The 18,330-nt window shown below is 54.2% G+C and overlaps 1 protein-coding gene across 4 annotated transcripts; it reads left to right on the top strand.

Moving 5' to 3' along the window:
* Positions 1-152: 152 nt before the first annotated feature.
* On the top strand, positions 153-17,595 carry PLD3 (phospholipase D family member 3). Of its 4 annotated transcripts, XM_045846611.1 has the most exons (14): positions 162-261; positions 9,452-9,484; positions 9,611-9,834; positions 10,366-10,457; positions 10,549-10,623; positions 10,711-10,853; positions 11,291-11,474; positions 12,822-12,942; positions 13,027-13,154; positions 14,251-14,451; positions 15,629-15,768; positions 16,348-16,513; positions 16,944-17,043; positions 17,125-17,595. In XM_045846611.1, exons 4-14 carry the CDS (start codon positions 10,431-10,433, stop codon positions 17,310-17,312), a joined length of 1,473 nt encoding a protein of 490 aa, XP_045702567.1. In that variant the 5' UTR covers positions 162-261; positions 9,452-9,484; positions 9,611-9,834; positions 10,366-10,430; the 3' UTR covers positions 17,313-17,595. The 4 variants fall into 4 exon arrangements, with proteins under 4 accessions (XP_045702569.1, XP_045702568.1, XP_045702567.1 ...); XM_045846612.1 differs by lacking the exon at positions 9,452-9,484 and having other exon boundaries at positions 161-261; XM_045846614.1 differs by lacking the exon at positions 9,611-9,834 and having other exon boundaries at positions 195-261.
* Positions 17,596-18,330: the final 735 nt, after the last annotated feature.

Raw genomic sequence — 18,330 nt, 5'->3', positions numbered from 1 at the left:
CAGCGGCCGCTCTAGCCGTCCAGGCCGCCACCACCGAGAGTGAGGAGACAGCCGTCACTAGATCGCGCTCGCAGTCACCCAGGCGCTTCCCTCCGCCCCTCACTAGCGAGGAGCGCGGCCAATCAGAAAGGCCAGGCCCGGCCCCCCTTGCCTGCAGTCCAGGCCGAGTGCGCCTGCGCGCGGCGGGGGGCGGTCCGGCCCAGCTCCTGCAGAAGAGGTGCGAGCGGGGCTGGGGCCGGGAGTGGGAGACCTGGAGCGCAGGTACTGTGCGATCTGGGGTCGCGGCACCTCTCCTTGTGTTGTCACCTCCGGTCTATAATGCGTCTCTACCCTTATGTCGCTCTCGGGCCCTTTATGTCTCCATTCCTCCCTTCACATCACATTCCGCTTAAATCGTCAACATTCCCCTGCAGTCGCTGTCACCCTTCTTCTGTCGCCATCAACCCCTTAACTCGCTTTTGTCCCCTTTAAGCCCCCATTGTCACCACAGGTCGCAATTACCCCTTTTAAGTCGCCATCGCCTTCTTATGTCACCCGCACCCATCTTTTGTTGCTATTTCTCCGTTATGATCTCTCATAACCGTCATCATACACTGTGTCACCTTCGCACGCCTCCTGTCACCCTTTCCTTAAATCGCTTTCATGCTCCCCTTATGTTATCCTCATGGCCATGTCATCATCCTTCCCATGTCACTTTTGCACCTCTGGCTGTCACTGTCCATGCCTCATTCTTCTAATTTTCCCTATAAGGAGCCACCCTGCCTTAACAGGTTTTTTCCCCTCCACGTCTCTGCCATTTGCCCGTGTCACCCCTCACATACTTGCCACCACTCGGGGTGGAGCCTATCACCTGGTGTGTGCCAGAATCCCAGCACAGCACGAAACCTCTGGTAACCTTGACTACCTAATCACACATTTGCAATCTAAGCTTCCTCATCTATGAAATGTGCCAGCACAGGGGTGATTGTGAGGATTCTGCCAGTTTATTCCTATGTTTTATCCAGTTTGACATGGTGATTTTGGGCTAATATTGTTATTAACCACGTCACTCCCACCCTCATCCAATCACCTTCCTCGCCTCTTCATTGTCGCTCTTCCCCGCCCCCCCTCATCGTTGCTGTGGCCTCAGTCACTCCATGTTATCATGGCACTCTCTGCCATGGCAGCCACCCCACATCACGATCTCCATATTGTCCTCATTTCTGCCACATCACAACACCGGAGGGGGCAGCTCACCAGCTGTCACAAACCTTGCTCATGTAAATAGTTAATATCTATCTCTTTAACCTTGTTGGACTGAGTGATCTCCACCCCAAAATGAGAGCATTTAGATGGTGCTGTGGTGGGAGCTGAAAAGGGTTTGGTGGCGGGGGGATACTATAGGAAGCTTAGACCCAGACCTCCCTTGACTTCTAGAATGGAGGGTACGGAGAGGTGAGGCAGGTCCCACCACACCTCACTTAAACCTCAGCAACCCTGAATCCCCAGGTGCAATGGTGAGTGTCTTCTGTACTGAGCTTGCCTTTGCGAGGCAGTGTAGGACAGTGGTTAGCAGTGTGTACCTGGGGGCTGGAACACCCTGGTTCCAATCTTGATTCTATTTAGTGCTTAAATAGTTGCATAAATAGTTGCATTTAGTGCTTAAATAGTTGCATAGCCTTGGGCAGGTGGCTTAAAGTGCCTGTGCCTCATTTGCTACACTTGCAACATGGGAATGAAAACCCAAGTTATTCACTCAGCAACTATTTAGAAAGCACATTTTACATTGCTAGCCCTGTGCGGGGCACTGGGGACACTTCGATGAACAAACCCAGAGATTCCTGGCCTCACGGAGTTTACATTCTAGCAGGGAAAAGGGACAATTAGCAAATAGGTAAGTGGAGTATAGAATATGTTTGGAGGGGGTAGGTATTGCATGAAAAGGTTGTAGTTTTAAATAAGGTGGTCAGAAAAGACTTTCTGAAATGATGACGCTTGAACAAAGATCCGAATTGGAGGAGAGAGTGATGTGGCGGCCTGGGGGAAGAGTATTCTAAGCAGAGAGAACAGAATGCAGAGGCCCTGAGGGAGGAACATGGAATATTTAGAAATATTTAGAGGGTAGAAAGGAGGCCAATGAGGGAGGAGAAAACTGGGGGATGTAGTCAGAGGAGTGATGAGGGCAGATCGCCTGGGCCACGGGGAAAACTTGAGCTCCACTCTGAGCAAGGTGAGTGGGAGCCACTGGAGGATTTGGAGGTGAAGAAGGACACCATCTGGTGTGACAAGACGGGAGCTGGGGCAGCAGCAGCAGTAGCTCCAGAACTACGAAAGATGGATTGGCAAGATCAGCCTGGTTGGAAGGAGAGCCAAAGTCCTCTTCTTAAAGCTGTACTCATATATCCTTTCTATCTGGAGAAAGCTTCAAATGTCCCTCTCAAAGACTGGGAGGGGAAGAGGGTGTTGGTCATTTTTGAGAGGCCAAAGCCACCTTTGGGTTCATCTGCTGTTGGGGAGGGAGGAAGGGAGAGCAACTACAACGTACAGATAATAACAGGAGAGGCCGCTGCCCACCCCTGGGACCCTGAGGCAGCTTGGGTTCAAATCCTGGCTCCATTGTTTCCTAGCTGTGTCCCTTTGTGCCAATGACTTAACCTCTCTGGGTCTTTAGTTCCCTCATATGTTAAGTGGGGCTAAAAAAAAAAAAAGGACTGTTCTGATAATTAAATATTATTAATTTTAATAATTAATCAGTGCCTCAATCAGTGCCTGGTTCAGTAAAAATAAAGAACCTGACTCCCTCGCCCCACAGCCTGCATTTTCATGGGCTCAGGCCTCCCTCAGGGGGGCAAGAAGAGGCATGCAGCCTTATTCTGTGCTCACGGGCTGGTTCCTCGGTGCAGGGTCCTGGAGCGGAACGGAGAGCACTGTGTCCAAATTCCCTGCCAACATAGCAACGCTGTGCGACCTGGGCCGTGATGGCCCTGAGCCCTGCCCGGCATCTGAAAAGCAGAGATAATAATGCTTTTTTGCCCTTAGATGTGTTATTTTTGAATTCAGATGTCCACCATTTTCCATTGTGGTGCCACCACCCCCTCCCCTCTTTCTTTTTTCTCCAGGGCACAGTCTCCGTTTCACCCATTTCTCTGTTGTCTTACTCCCCCAAAAGAATGCCATCTTTACCAGGATTTTTTTTTTTCTGTTTTGTGCTATATCTCCAGATTCTAGACAGGGCTTGTCAGCAAGTAGTCACTGAATAAATACAAGTGGAATAACTGGATGGATGAACTGGCCACGGAGCACCTGCCGTGTGCTGTCCCTGTGTTGGGTGGTAATAGGGACATAGAAGTAACAGCCCCACCCTGCCCTCCTAGGTCTCACAGTGAAATGGGAGAAACAGGTCCAACCTCAGACAGTGACAGCCCAGAGTGGCCAGGGTTGGGATGGAGATGCTCAGGGGACTGTCAGAGCTCCAAAGGGGTACCTGAACCAACCAGGGGGTGAGGGGGAGCTTCCTGGAGTAGGAGGTGGTGCATGAGCTGATAGGAATGAGCAAGATGAAGAGGAGAGAAAGGTGTGTTACGCAGGAGCAGAAACTGTGGGAGGGTTGGTGGTGAAAGTGTGGTTTCAGTTCAAGGAACTGAAAGATAATTAAAAACGGCTGGGACATAAAGGTGGGGAGAGTAAGTTATTAGGGGAAGGTCATTCAGGGCTCTGGGGTTCACAGTGAGGAGTTGAGACTTTGTCCTGAGGACACTGTGGGAGGGGGGGCACAGATGGAGGACAAGTCAAACTCAGATGGAGGGGGGATTGGAAGGGTTGAGTGAAGGCCGGGAGCCAAAGGAGGTGGCCGGTGCAGGCTGAGATCATGGGAGAGAAAAGGGGTGGGTGGACAGACACATGGGGGGCCCAGGGTGAGGCCCAGGTCAGTCTCCCGGGGAGTCGGGTCGGGCCCTCTGAAGGAGCTGGCACACAGGCTGAGACCCGAGGGATAGGTAGGACAGCTGACTTTGAAATGGGGACTGGAGGGAGGAGTGCATTTCAGAGAGATGCTAAGGGGACATAGTGGGTATAAGGGGATTGGGGACACCTTGGGGGAGGTGTCTAGGAGGCCATGGGACATCCAGACCTGGAGTTCAGGGAGGAGGTGGGCGCTGGAGATGGCTCTGAGATCAGGAAGGGAGGGAGGTGAATCTGCAGCAGTGAGAAGGGTCCCCGGGGCCTGTCCATGCAGGCCCCAGAGAACACAGCGAGAAGTGTGTGCTTTGTTCCGAAGGTGACAGGGACCCGCAGAGGGGTTTTGAGAAGGGAAGGAACAGCTTCCATTTTTGCATTCAGAATCAGAAGCATTCACCATTTATAGTGGTGTTTATTTTTAACTAATTCATTGTTTTTCAAGCCAAGCATCTTCTCCCCCTAGGAGCATCTTCTAGGGAGGGGTCCTTTGAAATAAAGATTCTACTGCTAAAAACAGAAACAAAAAAGTTCTGTAGGCTGAAACAGACATTTGGTTGTTCAGTCCAAGGGGTCTGCACAGTCAAGGGAAAATCAGCTCCTTTACACATGAGAACATTTCGGTTTTGAACCACTTGGAAGGTGTGGGTGTGTGAATGTTCCCTGTGTGGTGGCCTGTCTGGTGCCTCACATGCGCTTCAGCAGCTGATTGGCCCCACACCCTCCTTTGCACTCTCAGATGGCTTGAATCGACTTTGAATCAACCTTGAAGTTTACTCTCAGGCTGAGATGCCATCATCTGCTCCTACCCCAGCCAAGCTGCACTTAGAACTACAAGCTGGTTATCACCGTGTGTAAAATAAGTGCCATTAGGTCTAGAGAGACAGCTAAGAAAGTCTTTTCTCAAAGGTGGCCATTCTACTCCATTTCTTCTGTTTTTAACAGACACTTCTGAAGTGTACAACATGCTGGGCACTGGGTGGTAGAGGAATAAACCAGATACAGAGTTAGCTTTTCAAGGGACACAAATTATCTGTGACAAACAAAGGGACATACAGATGTCACCAGCCAGCTTGTATAGGAAGTTTACCGTGCCACCTGCCTGCTGTGGAGGGTTTCATTGACTTCCCAGCAAACATGAGGTTGGTACATGTCTCCCATTGTTCTGAGAATGAAAGCGAGACCCAGAGAAGGGTGCCTCTTTTTCTAGTGACACACAGACCAGAGACCTGAATGCAGGGCTGTGGGACGTGGAGACCCACCCCCACACACCATTCGGAGATGCCCTGGCTGATGTCCCCCAGACAGTGGATAAAACTGTGAGGTGATTCCCGTTTTAGAGATGAAGCCAGCAGGGCTCAGAGATGTAAAGCCCCATGCCTGCACCTACTCACTAAGAAAGTGACAGCACCGGATTTGAACCCTGGACTCTCCCAAGCACTGCTGTGGAGGAGGGATCAAAACTCTGCTCCCACCCCCACCCTCACCCAGAAACAGGGTGTTCAGGGAGCTCTCCCAACTTGTGTCTCAAAAGCCCAGCGGGTTTTGCTTCCTCCTTTTCTGCGGTCTGTGGTGTCACACAAGCAGGGAGAACATAGGTCAAGGGGATGACAGGAACACTCTGTGGGCTGGTGGGGAGCACTTGCCGGCAGAGGTACAAGGAAGCAGAGCACAAGGACCAGACTGGGCATTGCACTGGAGCCTTGTGGCGGCTTCTAGGAGCCAGGGAACCCAGGGGATGAGCTGGGGCAGTGCCAGCCCTGCTTTGGCAGCCTTGCTGTTCCAGCCCACCAGCCCTGCTCCGCCCCGGGATCTGGGGATGGATGCTTCTCCAGCTGACTTCACACTCCTTTTCTGGAGGCTGGGATGTGGGCAAAGGGGCACCCCAGCTAGGAGCCTGAGTCTCAATTTAATTTCCATTAAAGTCCTATGTGCAATTTAAAAACTAAATAGTGACTGGAAAGCAACCATCCTGGCTGGGTGGGATGGGAATAATGCCTTTTATTCCTTTTTTTTTCTTTTAGGCCATTAGTGTTGACACAGTCATATTTATTGAGAACCTCTCGCATGCCCATTCTGTGCACTTGATAATGTGGTAATCCTTTAGTTCCAAGGATCCACCTGGGTAGATTTCAGACATCTCAAATTTTATATGTTCAAAACACTATATTTATTCATATTTGTAAATTTTTATTTATTGATTTTAGAAAGTGGGAGGGAGAGAGAGAAACACCAGTTGGCTGTTCCACCCATTTATGCATTCATTGGTTGACTCATGTATGTGCCCTGACCGGGGATCAAACCTGCAACCAAACTGAGCTACCTGGCCAGAGCTGTTTGTTTATTTTATTTATGATTTTAAAGTGAGAGAGAGACAGACAGATAGACATCGATTTGTTGATCCACTTACTTATGCATTCATTGGTTGCTTCTTGTATGTGCCCTGACGGGATTGAACCCACAACCTTGGCCTTAGGGGAAGCTGCTCTAACCAACTGAACTACCCAGCCAGGGCCGTTTATTAATTATCTACGTATCCATTCATTCTTTCTTTGTTCCTGCTCTTTTTCCCAAACTCGCTCCTCCTGAGTCTTCCCCAGCTCAGTTATTGGTGCCTCCATCCGTAAGTGGCTCAGGCCCAAACCCACAGAGCTGAGGCCTAAATCCTCAACTACTTCCTGTACCTGGATTCCACATCCAGTCCGATTAGACATCCCATGGGCTCACCTTCAAAATGTAGCCAGACTCCACCCAGTCTTCCCCCCTTGGCTGCCCTGACCCTTGATTTTGTCCACCCTCTCTGCACCCTGGTTTCCCTGATCCAGCCCCTGTACCCCGTCCCCCCCAAGTCTGTATCCCACACAGCCAAGGGGAGCCCGTGAACACCTGCATTAGTTTCCCATGGCTGCTGTAACAAGTTACCACTACCTGGGTGGTTTAAAACAGCAGAAGTTTGTGCTCTCACATGTTGGAGGCTAGAAGTCCAAAGTGAAGGTGTTGGCCCAGTTGGGCTCCCGCCAGAGGCTCTAGGGGAGATTCTGTTCCCTGCCTCTCCCAGGATGTGGCGGCTCCAGGCATAGGCAGGTTTTCATTCACGTCACTTGAATCTCTGCCTCTCTGGCCACGTGGTTTTCTGTCACTTAGATACTTGTTCTTGGATTTAGGGCCCACCCAGATAATCCAGGATGATTTTATCACAAACTCCTTTATTTGATTACATCTGCATTTTTCAATTACAGTTTACACTCTGCCGTGGCTGGTGTGGCTCAGGGCATTGAGTGCCAGCCTGTGAGCCAAAGGGTTGCCAGTTTGATTCCTGGTCAGGGCACATGCCTGGGTTGTGGGCCAGGTCTCTGGTTGAGGGCGTGCGAGAGGCAACCATCAATGTATCTCTCGCACATCGCTGTTTCTCTTTCTCCCTCTCTTCCCCTCTCTCTAAAAGTTAGTAAAAAATCTTCAATTACAGTTTACACTCAATATTATTTTCCATTAGTTTCAGGTGTACAGCATAGTGGTTAGACAATCCTATGCTTCACAATGTGGTCCCTCGATAGTTCCAGCATCCAGTGGGCACCACACATAGTTACTGCAATGTTATTGACGATATCCCTTACTCTGTACTTTATGTTCAGGTGACTATTTTGTAACCACCAGTTTGTCACCCAGCCCCCAGCCCCTCTGGCAACCATCGGTCTGTTCTCTGTAAGGACTCATTTTCTAAATGTCACATTCACAAGTCCCAGAGGTAGTGCCCACACCAGACATCTTTTTTAAGGCTACCATTTAACCCACTACAACCCAGACTGCATCCCTTCTCTGCCTGGAACCCCTCTGAGGTCCTGTCCTCACCACAGCCCATGATCTGCTCCCATCACCTCCCAGACTCATCTCTCCCTCTCTTGCTTGTCCAGTCTGCTAGAGGCCCTGGCCTCCTTGCTCTCCCATTTCCACACCAGGCACACTTCTGCCTCAGGGCCTTTGCACTGGCCTTCCCTCTGCTTGGAACACTCTTCCGTAAGGAAGCCCATTAGCTCCCTCACTCCCCTCGGAGTTTTTTTTAATCAGGTATCTCTTCTCAGTGAGGCCTTCCCTGACTTTAATCAAAATTACAAACAACCCCAACCCCACCCTCACCCTGTCCTTCTTCCCTGATTTTCTACAGTGCTTATGCCTTCTAATGTATAATTAACTTATTTTGTTTCTTTGTCTGTCTTCATGTCTGTTTTGTTTACAGTGGTATCCCCAGCGCCTCAAAAATATGTGTACAATTCATGAGCAACCTTGTGAGAAACAAGGGCTATTGTTACCATGCCCATTTTGCAGATGGAGAAAATAAGGCACAGATGCATTGTCACTTTTCAAGATTGACTGGTCACATAAGTGGGGAGGCTCATATCCAATTTGGACATCTAGCTCTGGAACCCACCTCTCCAGTACTAGTGTTCCTTTTAGACACCTTAGGCGAATTGCTTTGATGAAAATACAGCAGACCCACCAGAGATTCCACCACAACCCAGACAGGGGCCCTGACTGGGAATCGAACCAGCGACCCTTTGGTTTCCAGGCCAGCACTCAGTCCACCGAGCCACAGCTAGGGCCTGCCTCTGGTTTACCAGCAGTCATCTGTTCCCCAGCCTCAGCATGCTTAGTTTCATCCCTCACGTCTCCAAGTCTCACTGCTTCCTCGCTTTTGCTCTAGATCATCTCAGCTTCCCTGATTCCATATGTGCTGTTCCAACCCTTTATTGTTAATACATTTCTCACCAAGGCCTTCACAAATAAATGAAAAGCAAAAATTGTGTCCTGTCCACACCCCCTCCCCCACCCTGAAACCCTGCAGCCAACCACCTCTAAGACTGTTATCTCCTTGTTATCTTCTGCATCTGGTGACCTAAGGTGTTGCAAATAACCTTAGTCAGTTGCCACTTCTTGCCAGAAGCGTTTGCCCCATCTTCCTTGCAATGCGGAGGGGTATAGCTGAGCTCTGCCTGCCGCAGTCGGGGACCCCAAAAATAGTCCTGACCCACCCTCAAGTCCCCCTGTCAAGGCAACCATGTATGACACTGCTGCTCCTCAACAGTGATGCGCTTCTGCATTTCTCTGTTAACTTTCTGCCTGGCTCAGGGGAAGAGGTTCCTGCCCCTCTTTCACTGAGAGCCGCAGGCGGGGAAGGGTTCTCCAATTCATATGTGCAGTTGTGGCTTTAAAGCCTGCTTGGAAGACTCGAAACGGGAGATGGGAAACCCAGCGGAATCCTCCAGCCAGAGCCTGGGTTTCGGAAACAAATTTTTTAAAATCCCTATCAGTTGGCTAAAAATCAATCAATCAATCAAATACGGACTCCAGCAGAAAACCCACCTTCTCCTTCCCCCACGCAGCTCTTCCCCTCCCAGAGCGTGAGCTGTGTCTTCTGCTGATTTTATCGCTACATAATGAAATAAGCTTACCCAACCTTTATGTCTGCATTTTATTGTATAAGTTTTTAAGTCATTAATTTAATTTATTTATTTTTGACTAGGCAATGCATGCCCGCGGTACAAAAATTCACAAGGTTTGTAGACGAGAAAAGATGTGGGGTTCCATTTTTTTCTTTACCTCAGCCTTCCCCACCCGGCACGGTGGCTCTGGGGTGGGGTGTGGAAAAGCCCATCCCCCAGCCGTGAACTCTCTCCACCAGGCCAGGTTGCCGGGACGCACCTGCGAGGCCAGACCCTACTCCCTGCGGAGGGCCGGGGCGGGGCAGAGACCGCGCGCAGACTCCCTGCTGCAGTAGCAATAGGCGGAGTCTCCTTGGGCCCCGCCTCCTTCCACTCGCCCCTGCTTAGCCTGTTGAGGCAGAAGCGGGGGACCTCGCGGAGGTAGCAGCTGCCGCTTGCCGACCAAGGCCGAGTCTCCTCCGCGGTAGGGTGGGGATGTTGGCTGGGGGAGCGCGGGGGAATGGACTAGATAGTTAGTGGGGAGGTCTGGAGGGTCCTGGGCTCCCGACCTGATCTGTCTGGTGGTGTCTGAGGGTGAGGACAGGGGAGCCACCTGGAAAACCCCAGGGCTGGGAAAAGCCAGGCACAAAGCTCTGGGTCTCCGCTGATCCCATCTGGAGCTGTCTCTTTGGGAATGTCTCTGTTAGAACGCAGAGAAGAGAAGGTGCTAATGGGGAGCAGAGTGGGCGCTAAGGGGAGCCCTAAAAGGGCGGCAGGGTGGCCACCACAGATTGTTGGGAAGAAAGCAGAGGCATCAGAGCCTGAGGGATTTCGAAATCCCTGCTGACCAGCTGTCTGCTTCCTCCTTTTGGGGTGGCGGGCGCCGTGCCAGTGGCCCCGTGATCATGGATAAGAGACCCAGTGGACCTCGTGAGCCCTGAGACTGATGTGCCTTCTATGATGTCCCCAAAAAGCCTGGAGCACCCCCACACAGTGCCAGCTTTTGTTCCCACAGTTTGGAGCCCCTGACACACCCACTTACCCACCTGCGCTCAGTGTGCCTCCTGGCTGCCTGGCAAGATGAAGCCTAAACTGATGTATCAGGAGGTAGGTGGACAGGGCCCCAGTGGGGAGGGACCAGGTACCATGGAGAGTGGGGGCTCCCCAGGCACCCTCAACCATCCCTGTTTTTCCCCAGCTGAAGGTGCCTGCTGAGGAGCCCACCAGCGAGCTGCCCATGAATGAGATCGAGGCATGGAAGGCTGCTGAGAAGGTATGAGCCCACCGCCCCCTCAATCTGTCCCAGGCATGGGCTGGACTGTCCAACCTGGGCTAGCTGACCATCTCTTCCTCCCCACAGAAAGCCCGCTGGGTCCTGCTGGTCCTTATCCTCGCTGTGGTGGGTTTCGGTGCCCTGATGACTCAGCTGTTCTTGTGGGAATACAGCGACTTGCATCTCTTTGGGCCCAACCAGCGCCCAGCCCCCTGCTATGACCCGTGCGAGTAAGTGAGAAGCCACGGATCAGCGGGGAAGAGGCCCTGACAGGCTGGGGACACTTGGACACAACAGGCAGGGCCTACACTCAGCATTACCCAGAGCTCAGGACAAGTTCTTCCCTCTGTGTCCCCACCCCCAACGCTGTTCCCATGGCAGCCACAGCATCATCTTCCATCCAGGTCCATGAAGAGGCAGGCACACACAGACACACGTGGCATCTTCCATCCATATGTGTGGACAAGCACACACAGACGTGCACACCTTTCTTTCATACCTCTAGACAGACAAGTGCATGAACTCAGAGAACACAAATGCAAGCACACACAGTACACAATCTTGCATCCTCTACAGTCAGACAGGTGAGTGCTCACATCCCAGCCGGTGGTCTCTGGCCCCCGATGGCTGATATCGTAACCCCCCCAACCCCCGCCCCGTACTGCAGAGCAGTGCTGGTGGAGAGCATCCCCGAGGGCCTGGACTTCCCCAATGCCTCCGCTGGCAACCCCTCCACCAGCCAGGCTTGGCTGGGCCTGCTCGCCGGGGCCCACAGCAGCCTGGACATTGCCTCCTTCTACTGGACCCTCGCCAACAATGACACCCACACCCAGGAGGCCTCTGCCCAGCAGGTACCTGGCAACCTGGGCCCTGGCAGGCAAGGGGGCTGTGGGAGGCTTGGGGGTGGGGGTAAAAGGGGTTTCTCTGCAGTCCAGGAGACAGGTGGGCACGTGCCACACAGCAGGTTGGTCACAGGGGGTTGGAAGCAGCTGTTCACACGGCCCTCTGGACCGGGGGCGTTTGTCACGGTCATCTACAGGCCTTTAAATGTCCAGTGTGGGTTTGGTTAGGAGGAATCAGGCTGGCAGATGCTGCTCACCCACCCGCTGCCCCGGCCCTGTCACACCAAGATATGGAAGAGTGCATTGAGAAACAGCCCAGCCTCTAGCCAAGCTGTTGCTTCCCAGCTGTGTGACCTTGGGCAGGCCACTTCACCTCTCTGGCTTCAGTGTCCTCATCTGTGGAATGGGGCCAGTGTGTAGTACCCACCCCTGGGAGAATGAAATGGACTAATCCATGCAAGTTACAGCATGGCGCCTGCCACAGCAAGCCCTTTGTCAGCATTCGTTTTTATGTTCCTGTTACGGCCTGCAGACAAACTTTCAAACCGTAGAGCTTCAGAGTTTGGAAGGGAGCAGTCTAGGTGGATCACCCTTCATTGAAAAACACAGGAGTTTTCCTTCTTTTTTCCTCTCTCTGCTGCCTCTTTCTGTGAGAAGTGGGCTTAAAATTATAACACTGTGGGGCCCCTTAATCACTGCCTGAACAAAATGACGAAATGTAGAAGAATGAGAGGCACTTGCACTCCCTGCCGATCCCCACTAGAGTGGTTCAAAGCACAGAGCACAGGCGAGGGAGGCAGACGGTCGGGGCGCAGACCCTGCTTCCCCACTGAGCCCTCCTGTGCTCGTTTCCCTATCTGCACCTCTGGGATTTCACTCTGGCCTGTCTCATCGAGGAGAGTGGTGAGGATGCAGTCAGTTCAGATGTGAAGGGCTTAGGCCAGGCCCCCGTCACAGTAAGAGCCAGAGAATCGTGGCTGTTACTATTACTGGCATCCTCAAGCCTCACCCGTACCTTCCTGGACCCCAAGCCCAGGCCAGCTACACCCCCAATATCCTGTAAGGTGCCCAGAGGCCCCTGGAGGCATTGACACCTCCAAGGCAGGATCTTGGGAAGGTCCCTGGAAAGGCAGGACTGGCAGGGAGGCCATGGCCATGCTCAGAGTGGCCAGATATTAAAACAGCTCAAGGTTTTAATATCCTAACCTGTAAAACCACCCCTAGGTGGGCTGGCTAAGGTGAAGCTTGCTCACTCATAATCTCATCTGGAAACCAAACCTCAAAACAACCCCATGAGGGTGTGCATGGTGGAGAGATGGTAGGCCCAGCCCCTCAGAGGCTCTCCTCTCCCCGCAGGGTGAGGAGGTCTTTCGGCAGCTCCAGACCCTGGCCCCTCGAGGTGTGAAGGTCCGCATTGCTGTGAGCAAGCCCAGTGGGTCCCAGTCCCAGGCGGACCTGCAGGCCCTGCTGCAGAGCGGTGAGCCAGGGGCCGCTGGGGGTGGGCTGGGCCTGGGGCTGTCCGGGCCAACCCCTGACCACCAGCCTGACCTGTTGGTTGCAGGTGCGCAGGTCCGCACGGTGGATATGCAGAAGCTGACCCATGGCGTCCTGCACACCAAATTCTGGGTGGTGGACCAGACCCACTTCTACATCGGCAGTGCCAACATGGACTGGCGCTCCCTGACCCAGGTGTGCCTATGCCCTGCCCACCTACCTTTCCAGACCACTCCCTGCTCCACAGGCGGACCTGCAGGCCCTGCTGCGGCACCCCCTGCTGCTGCACCCCCTTCAATCCCAGAGCTCTCTACAGTGCACAATGGCTTCCTTCCCACTTCCTGCCAGGAACGCCCCCAAATATAGCCCTCTACTGCCCTCCGCCTGCTCATGGAAGCCTGGGGCTCCCTCTTGTCCCCAGTGACAGCCGCCAGCCCCTCTACAGGGCATTCAAGGCCCTGTCTATCCTTGGCCCTCACTGTTCATCCTCTGAATGCCTCCTCTGAGCCCGGCCCTGTTCTGGGTGATGCTGGGAACATGGTGGTAACAGAGGGACCTCTTGGAACTCCTGGTCCAGCGTAGAGACAGCCCAGTCACCAGGCAGGGTCAGCCCAGTTGAGTCCAGGCCAGGGTGGGAGGAGCACGAGCAGAAGGGTCCAGGGAGGATGGGGGCCCCCACAGGGGTATCAGGGAAGGGCTCCCAAAGGAGGCAATAACTAATCTGATAACTGAAGGATCTGCAGGAATTAGCACAAGACAGGAAAGAGGGTACAGCTCAGGCAGTGATCATTTGCTCAGCCCCTAATCTCACCAGCTCTTCAGGGAGATGCTGAACATGCAGCTGTGACTGAGACATCCCCGGTGCCTGTCCTTCCAGTCCCATGGGGAGACAGGTTTGTCACCAGAGGGATGAGGGAAGCCCAAGAGACCTCGAGAGCCCAGAGGCATGCCTAAAGCATTCTGGGCAGCCAAGGGAGGCTTCCTGGAGGAGGAAACTGTCTGCTGAAACCTATGAATGAGTAGAAGCTCCCTCATTGGAGGGTAGAAGCAACAGCATATGAAAAGGTTCAGGAAAACTGGAGCTTTGAAATGACACTGATTTTCAGAAAAACTTTGGGGCTTGGGAGGCTGGAGCTGAGGGGCAAAAAGAAGGGGGGCAGGGACAGAGAAGGGGAGACTGATGGGCAAGGGAAAGAACAAGGCCAAGGGGGCAGGGAGAAGGGGCTGCAGGTGTCCATATCACCCGTGGGCACCTGGCCACCGCCCTGACTCAGCGCTCCCCTCCCCACAGGTCAAGGAGCTGGGTGTGGTCATGTACAACTGCAGCTGTCTGGCTCGGGACCTGACCAAGATCTTTGAGGCCTACTGGTACCTGGGCCAGGCAGGCAGCTCCATCCCATCAACCTGGCCCCGGTCCTATGACACCCGCTACAATCAAGAGACCCCCATGGAAATCTGCCTCAATGGGACCCCTGCTCTGGCCTACCTGGCAGTGAGTCTAGGAAGCGGGGCCTGTCACGCCCTGGCCACACGCTCCCTCACGGCCTCCATCCAGCCCTGCCCAGGGATTGGTGGGGAGGGGGCTCCTGACCACTACCCCTCACTTCCGCTCTCTCTGCTTAGTCAGGGGCCTGGCTATGTCCCAATCTCCCATAAGCCTTGGTTTCATCTAGAAAATGGTTATCATAATGTCTACAACCTCTTAGGGTTTGCATGGCCCCAGCCATACCTCCCCATTAGCCCTAAATCTGGTTGAAAATTCAGTTTCTCAGTTGTACCAGCTCCATTTCAAGTGCTCGGCAGTCACACAGAGCAAGCAGCTGACGTGTCGGACAGTGCAACCGTGGAGGGCTTCCCTCATCTCAGGAAGTTCTGTGGAACAGTCGCCCATGGTAGATACTGAGCATTCTAGACAAGGCACTGCTCTCTTTAGCTTTTGATAGTTTCGCTAGCTGGGGTCGTCAACCTCACCTCTTTCAGTTCCCCAAGCAAGTCGCCTGGGCAAGCCCAGGACTTGTGGAGGGACACACGAACATGTGGGGATGCAGGGGCCTCCCACGGGGGACTGGGGCTCCCCCATGGCCACTGCCCCTCTCAGAGCTTGAGTTCGCTCACCCATCGTGGGGGTGGAGAGAGCTGGGTAAAGGGCCTGTGTGCATGGGCACATGCAGGGCACCAACAGGGTGTCCTGCGAGTGAGTCAGAGACAAAAGCAATGAGAGCAGAGGCCCTCAGAGCTGAGTGTGCATCAGAACTCCTGGGAAGGCTGTGAAACCCAGGTTCCTGGGCCCCTGCTCAGCACCCTCAGCACACACTGTATGCCACGTGTAGCGAGACCTGAGAGTTTGCAGTCCTAACAAATTCCCAGGCGATACTATCGGTGCTGGGTGAGGGACCTTGTCAGGAACCACTGGGTTAGAGCATAAATTCTGGAACCAGGCAGCCTAGATGCAGATCCTGGCTCCATTTATCAGCTGTGTGACTCAGGCAAGTCACTTGCCTCTCTGAACCTCAGTTTCCTCACCTGTGAAATGGACATGGTGATCATCCCTCTCCTTCGTGGATGCAGTGATACCAGTAGGACCTGGCTAGTGGCAAACTGTCTGTACATAGTGTCCATGGTGACGGCACCCCTGGCAGGCACATGTCTGACTACCCCCTTGTCCCCAGAGTGCACCTCCACCACTGTGTCCTAGTGGCCGCACCCCAGACTTGAAGGCTCTGCTCAACGTAGTGGACACGGCTCGTAGTTTCATCTACATCGCAGTCATGAACTATCTGCCCACGATGGAGTTCTCCCACCCACGCAGGTACTGCTGGGTATGTGGACCGGGCTCTGGGCTGGGAGCCCCCAAGAGTGGAAGAGGAGCAGGAGAGGGAGTGAGAGAGCCCAGAAAGCAGGCAGTGGAGCCAATGGAAGGGGACAGATGGAGGGGAAGCGATGGGGAGAGGCAGAGAAGACAGAGATAACAGGGAGGGGGGTCTGGGCACTGTAACCAGGAGCAAAGGGAACAGAGAAAAGGAAGAAAATACTGGGGTTCAGGGCTGAGACGGGGACTGGAGGAATAGGAGGTGTTGTGGGGTTTCTGGAGGTAGGAAGAGGGAGCATGGGCTGGAGATGGGATGAGGGCTTGGGGAACGGTTTGGAGCAGCAGGGCTAGGAGCTCAGAGAAAGAAGTCTGGGGGAAGCAGACGAGATGATGGAAAGCCTGGGTTTGGTTGTCAGGAATGGGAGCCAGAATAGGGGACGTGGGATTTAAGGAGGCGGGAACAGCACTGGGAGCCAGAGACGGGGTGGTCTTAGGGTTTGGGGGCTCTCAGAAGCTGGCACAGGCTGAGGGTGAGGCTTGTGGATGAGCCACCCCTCGTACCTTGCACCCCCTCCCAAGGTTCTGGCCTGCCATCGACGACGGGCTGCGGCGGGCCACCTATGAGCGGGGCGTCAAGGTGCGTCTGCTGGTCAGCTGCTGGGGACACTCGGAGCCGTCCATGCGGGCCTTCCTGCTCTCCCTGGCCGCCCTGCGTGACAACCACTCCCACTCCGACATCCAGGTGGTAAGCACCTGTCAGACCCACTCCTCAGCCCCTCCCTGTGCTGGGCAGTCCTAGGCACACAGTGCATGTGGAGCCCACCTGTCATCTGACAGGGACAACCCAGAATGAGCTGTGCAGTGATGGGGAAACCATGGGTCAGGGCCCAGGTTGGAGGGGGTGGGGGTGCCCAGAGGAAGCACCTGCCTTAGCCTGGGGGGTCATGGAAGGCTGTCTGGCAAAGGGGACAGCTCAGGCGAATGGGTGGCAAGTGAAGCAACAAGGTCCTCCCAGCCAGCAGACTCACACCCACCCCTCTGGCCCTGTTCTGGCTCCAAGGTTTCCGGGGATCCCCCGACCCCACAGTCCTGGTACCACTCCCCAGCCCAGACCTCGGGGCTCCTCTAATCCCTGCTTCATCTCCTGCTGCTTCCCATTCTCCCCTCCTCCCCAGAAACTCTTCGTGGTCCCAGCGGACGAAGCCCAGGCCCGGATCCCATATGCCCGAGTCAACCACAACAAGTACATGGTGACTGAACGTGCCACCTATATCGGTGAGCGTCCAAGCACTGCCGGGGGCTGGGAGGGACATTCAGGCGCTGCCATGGGCCCTGACTCTGCCCCCTGCCCTGTAGGAACTTCCAACTGGTCCGGCAGCTACTTCACAGAGACGACGGGCACCTCGCTGCTGGTGACACAGAATGGGCAGGGTGGCCTGCGGAGCCAGCTGGAGGCCGTTTTCCTGAGAGACTGGGACTCCCCTTACAGCCATGACCTGGACACCTCAGCTGACAGTGTGGGCAATGCCTGTCGCCTGCTCTGAGGCCCTTAAGGCCCCCACAGACCCAGAAACCCTGGGTCATGGTCCCTGTCCCCATGCCCCCGCTTCTCTCTGTCCCACTGTGGCTCCACGGGCCCCCTTGCTGTCCCACCTCTACCTCCGCCCCTGCCAGCCTGATGCTGTGGCCCCCAGGTCCCAGCTGAGCTCGGAAGGAATCAGCCCTAGAAGAAGTGGGGGTGCATGCTGGGCCTGACCCCCTGGCCCACCCCCTTCCTAGGGCAAAGAGGGCCCAAGGTTATAACAAGAAGTAAATGACTTGTCCGTACAGCCTCTGCCTGACTGAGTGGTGTGAGGTGGGGTGTCGGGGTTGGGAACAGCCAGCATGGGGCTCCAATGGAGACATGAGTGTGTATACAGATCTCTTAGCCTGTGTTTGGCGTGTGCCAAGCATATAACATGACTGGCATGTGCTGAGCCCTCAGGAGGTGACCTGTGGCTGATGAGCATGCAGCATGTGGCCCACTGGTTTAGCACGTGCTGAGCCCTTAGCATGTAACTGCACCAGCTGGCATGTGTAGCTGGTATGGGATGGCATGTGCTGAACCCTCAGAGTGCAATGTACGCGAGCTGGCATGTGCTGAGCATGCAGTGCATGGCCACATGGCTGGCCTGTGTTGTGCCTCCTGTAGCCAGCATGGGGTCGTGTGTGCAGCACGCTCAGCACGCTCAGCTCCCATGGATGAGCACACATTCAAACATTGCCATATCCCAAGGGTGGACTCATGTCTGAACACTGCAGTGTGCCCCAAGCAGGAATTTGCTCCTGCCAAGTGCATTTACATTTAGCATGTCCCGAGCATGGATGAGTGTAAGGCAAGTCTGCAGTGTGCGATGAGGACAGGCAAACAGACCTTGACATCTGGCGAGCTTAGATTGGTACCTCCTGGACACAGAATGTTCTGAGGGTGGGCTGTCATGCACCGAGCACTTAGAATATTTAGGGGGTGGTCAGTGTGCCAAACTAAGCCTGTTCCTCCCTCCCAGCACCAGGGCAGCCCAG

Source organism: Phyllostomus hastatus, unplaced genomic scaffold (genome assembly GCF_019186645.2).
Source record: "Phyllostomus hastatus isolate PE091 unplaced genomic scaffold, TTU_PhHast_1.1 phas_contig_5, whole genome shotgun sequence".
Taxonomy (NCBI): domain Eukaryota; kingdom Metazoa; phylum Chordata; class Mammalia; order Chiroptera; family Phyllostomidae; genus Phyllostomus; species Phyllostomus hastatus.
The sequence above is the reverse complement of the archived record's forward strand: the minus strand, read 5'-3'. Positions and strand labels throughout refer to the sequence as shown.

Excerpts from the sequence above, each read along its gene's own strand:
- PLD3 (XM_045846613.1), top strand. The coding sequence starts at position 10,431 with ATGAAGCCTAAACTGATGTATCAGGAG. Across the intron at positions 12,943-13,026 it reads GCAGGCCCTGCTGCAGAGCG|GTGCGCAGGTCCGCACGGTG; the intron begins GTGAGCCAGGGG and ends TGTTGGTTGCAG. Across the intron at positions 13,155-14,250 it reads ACTGGCGCTCCCTGACCCAG|GTCAAGGAGCTGGGTGTGGT; the intron begins GTGTGCCTATGC and ends CCCTCCCCACAG.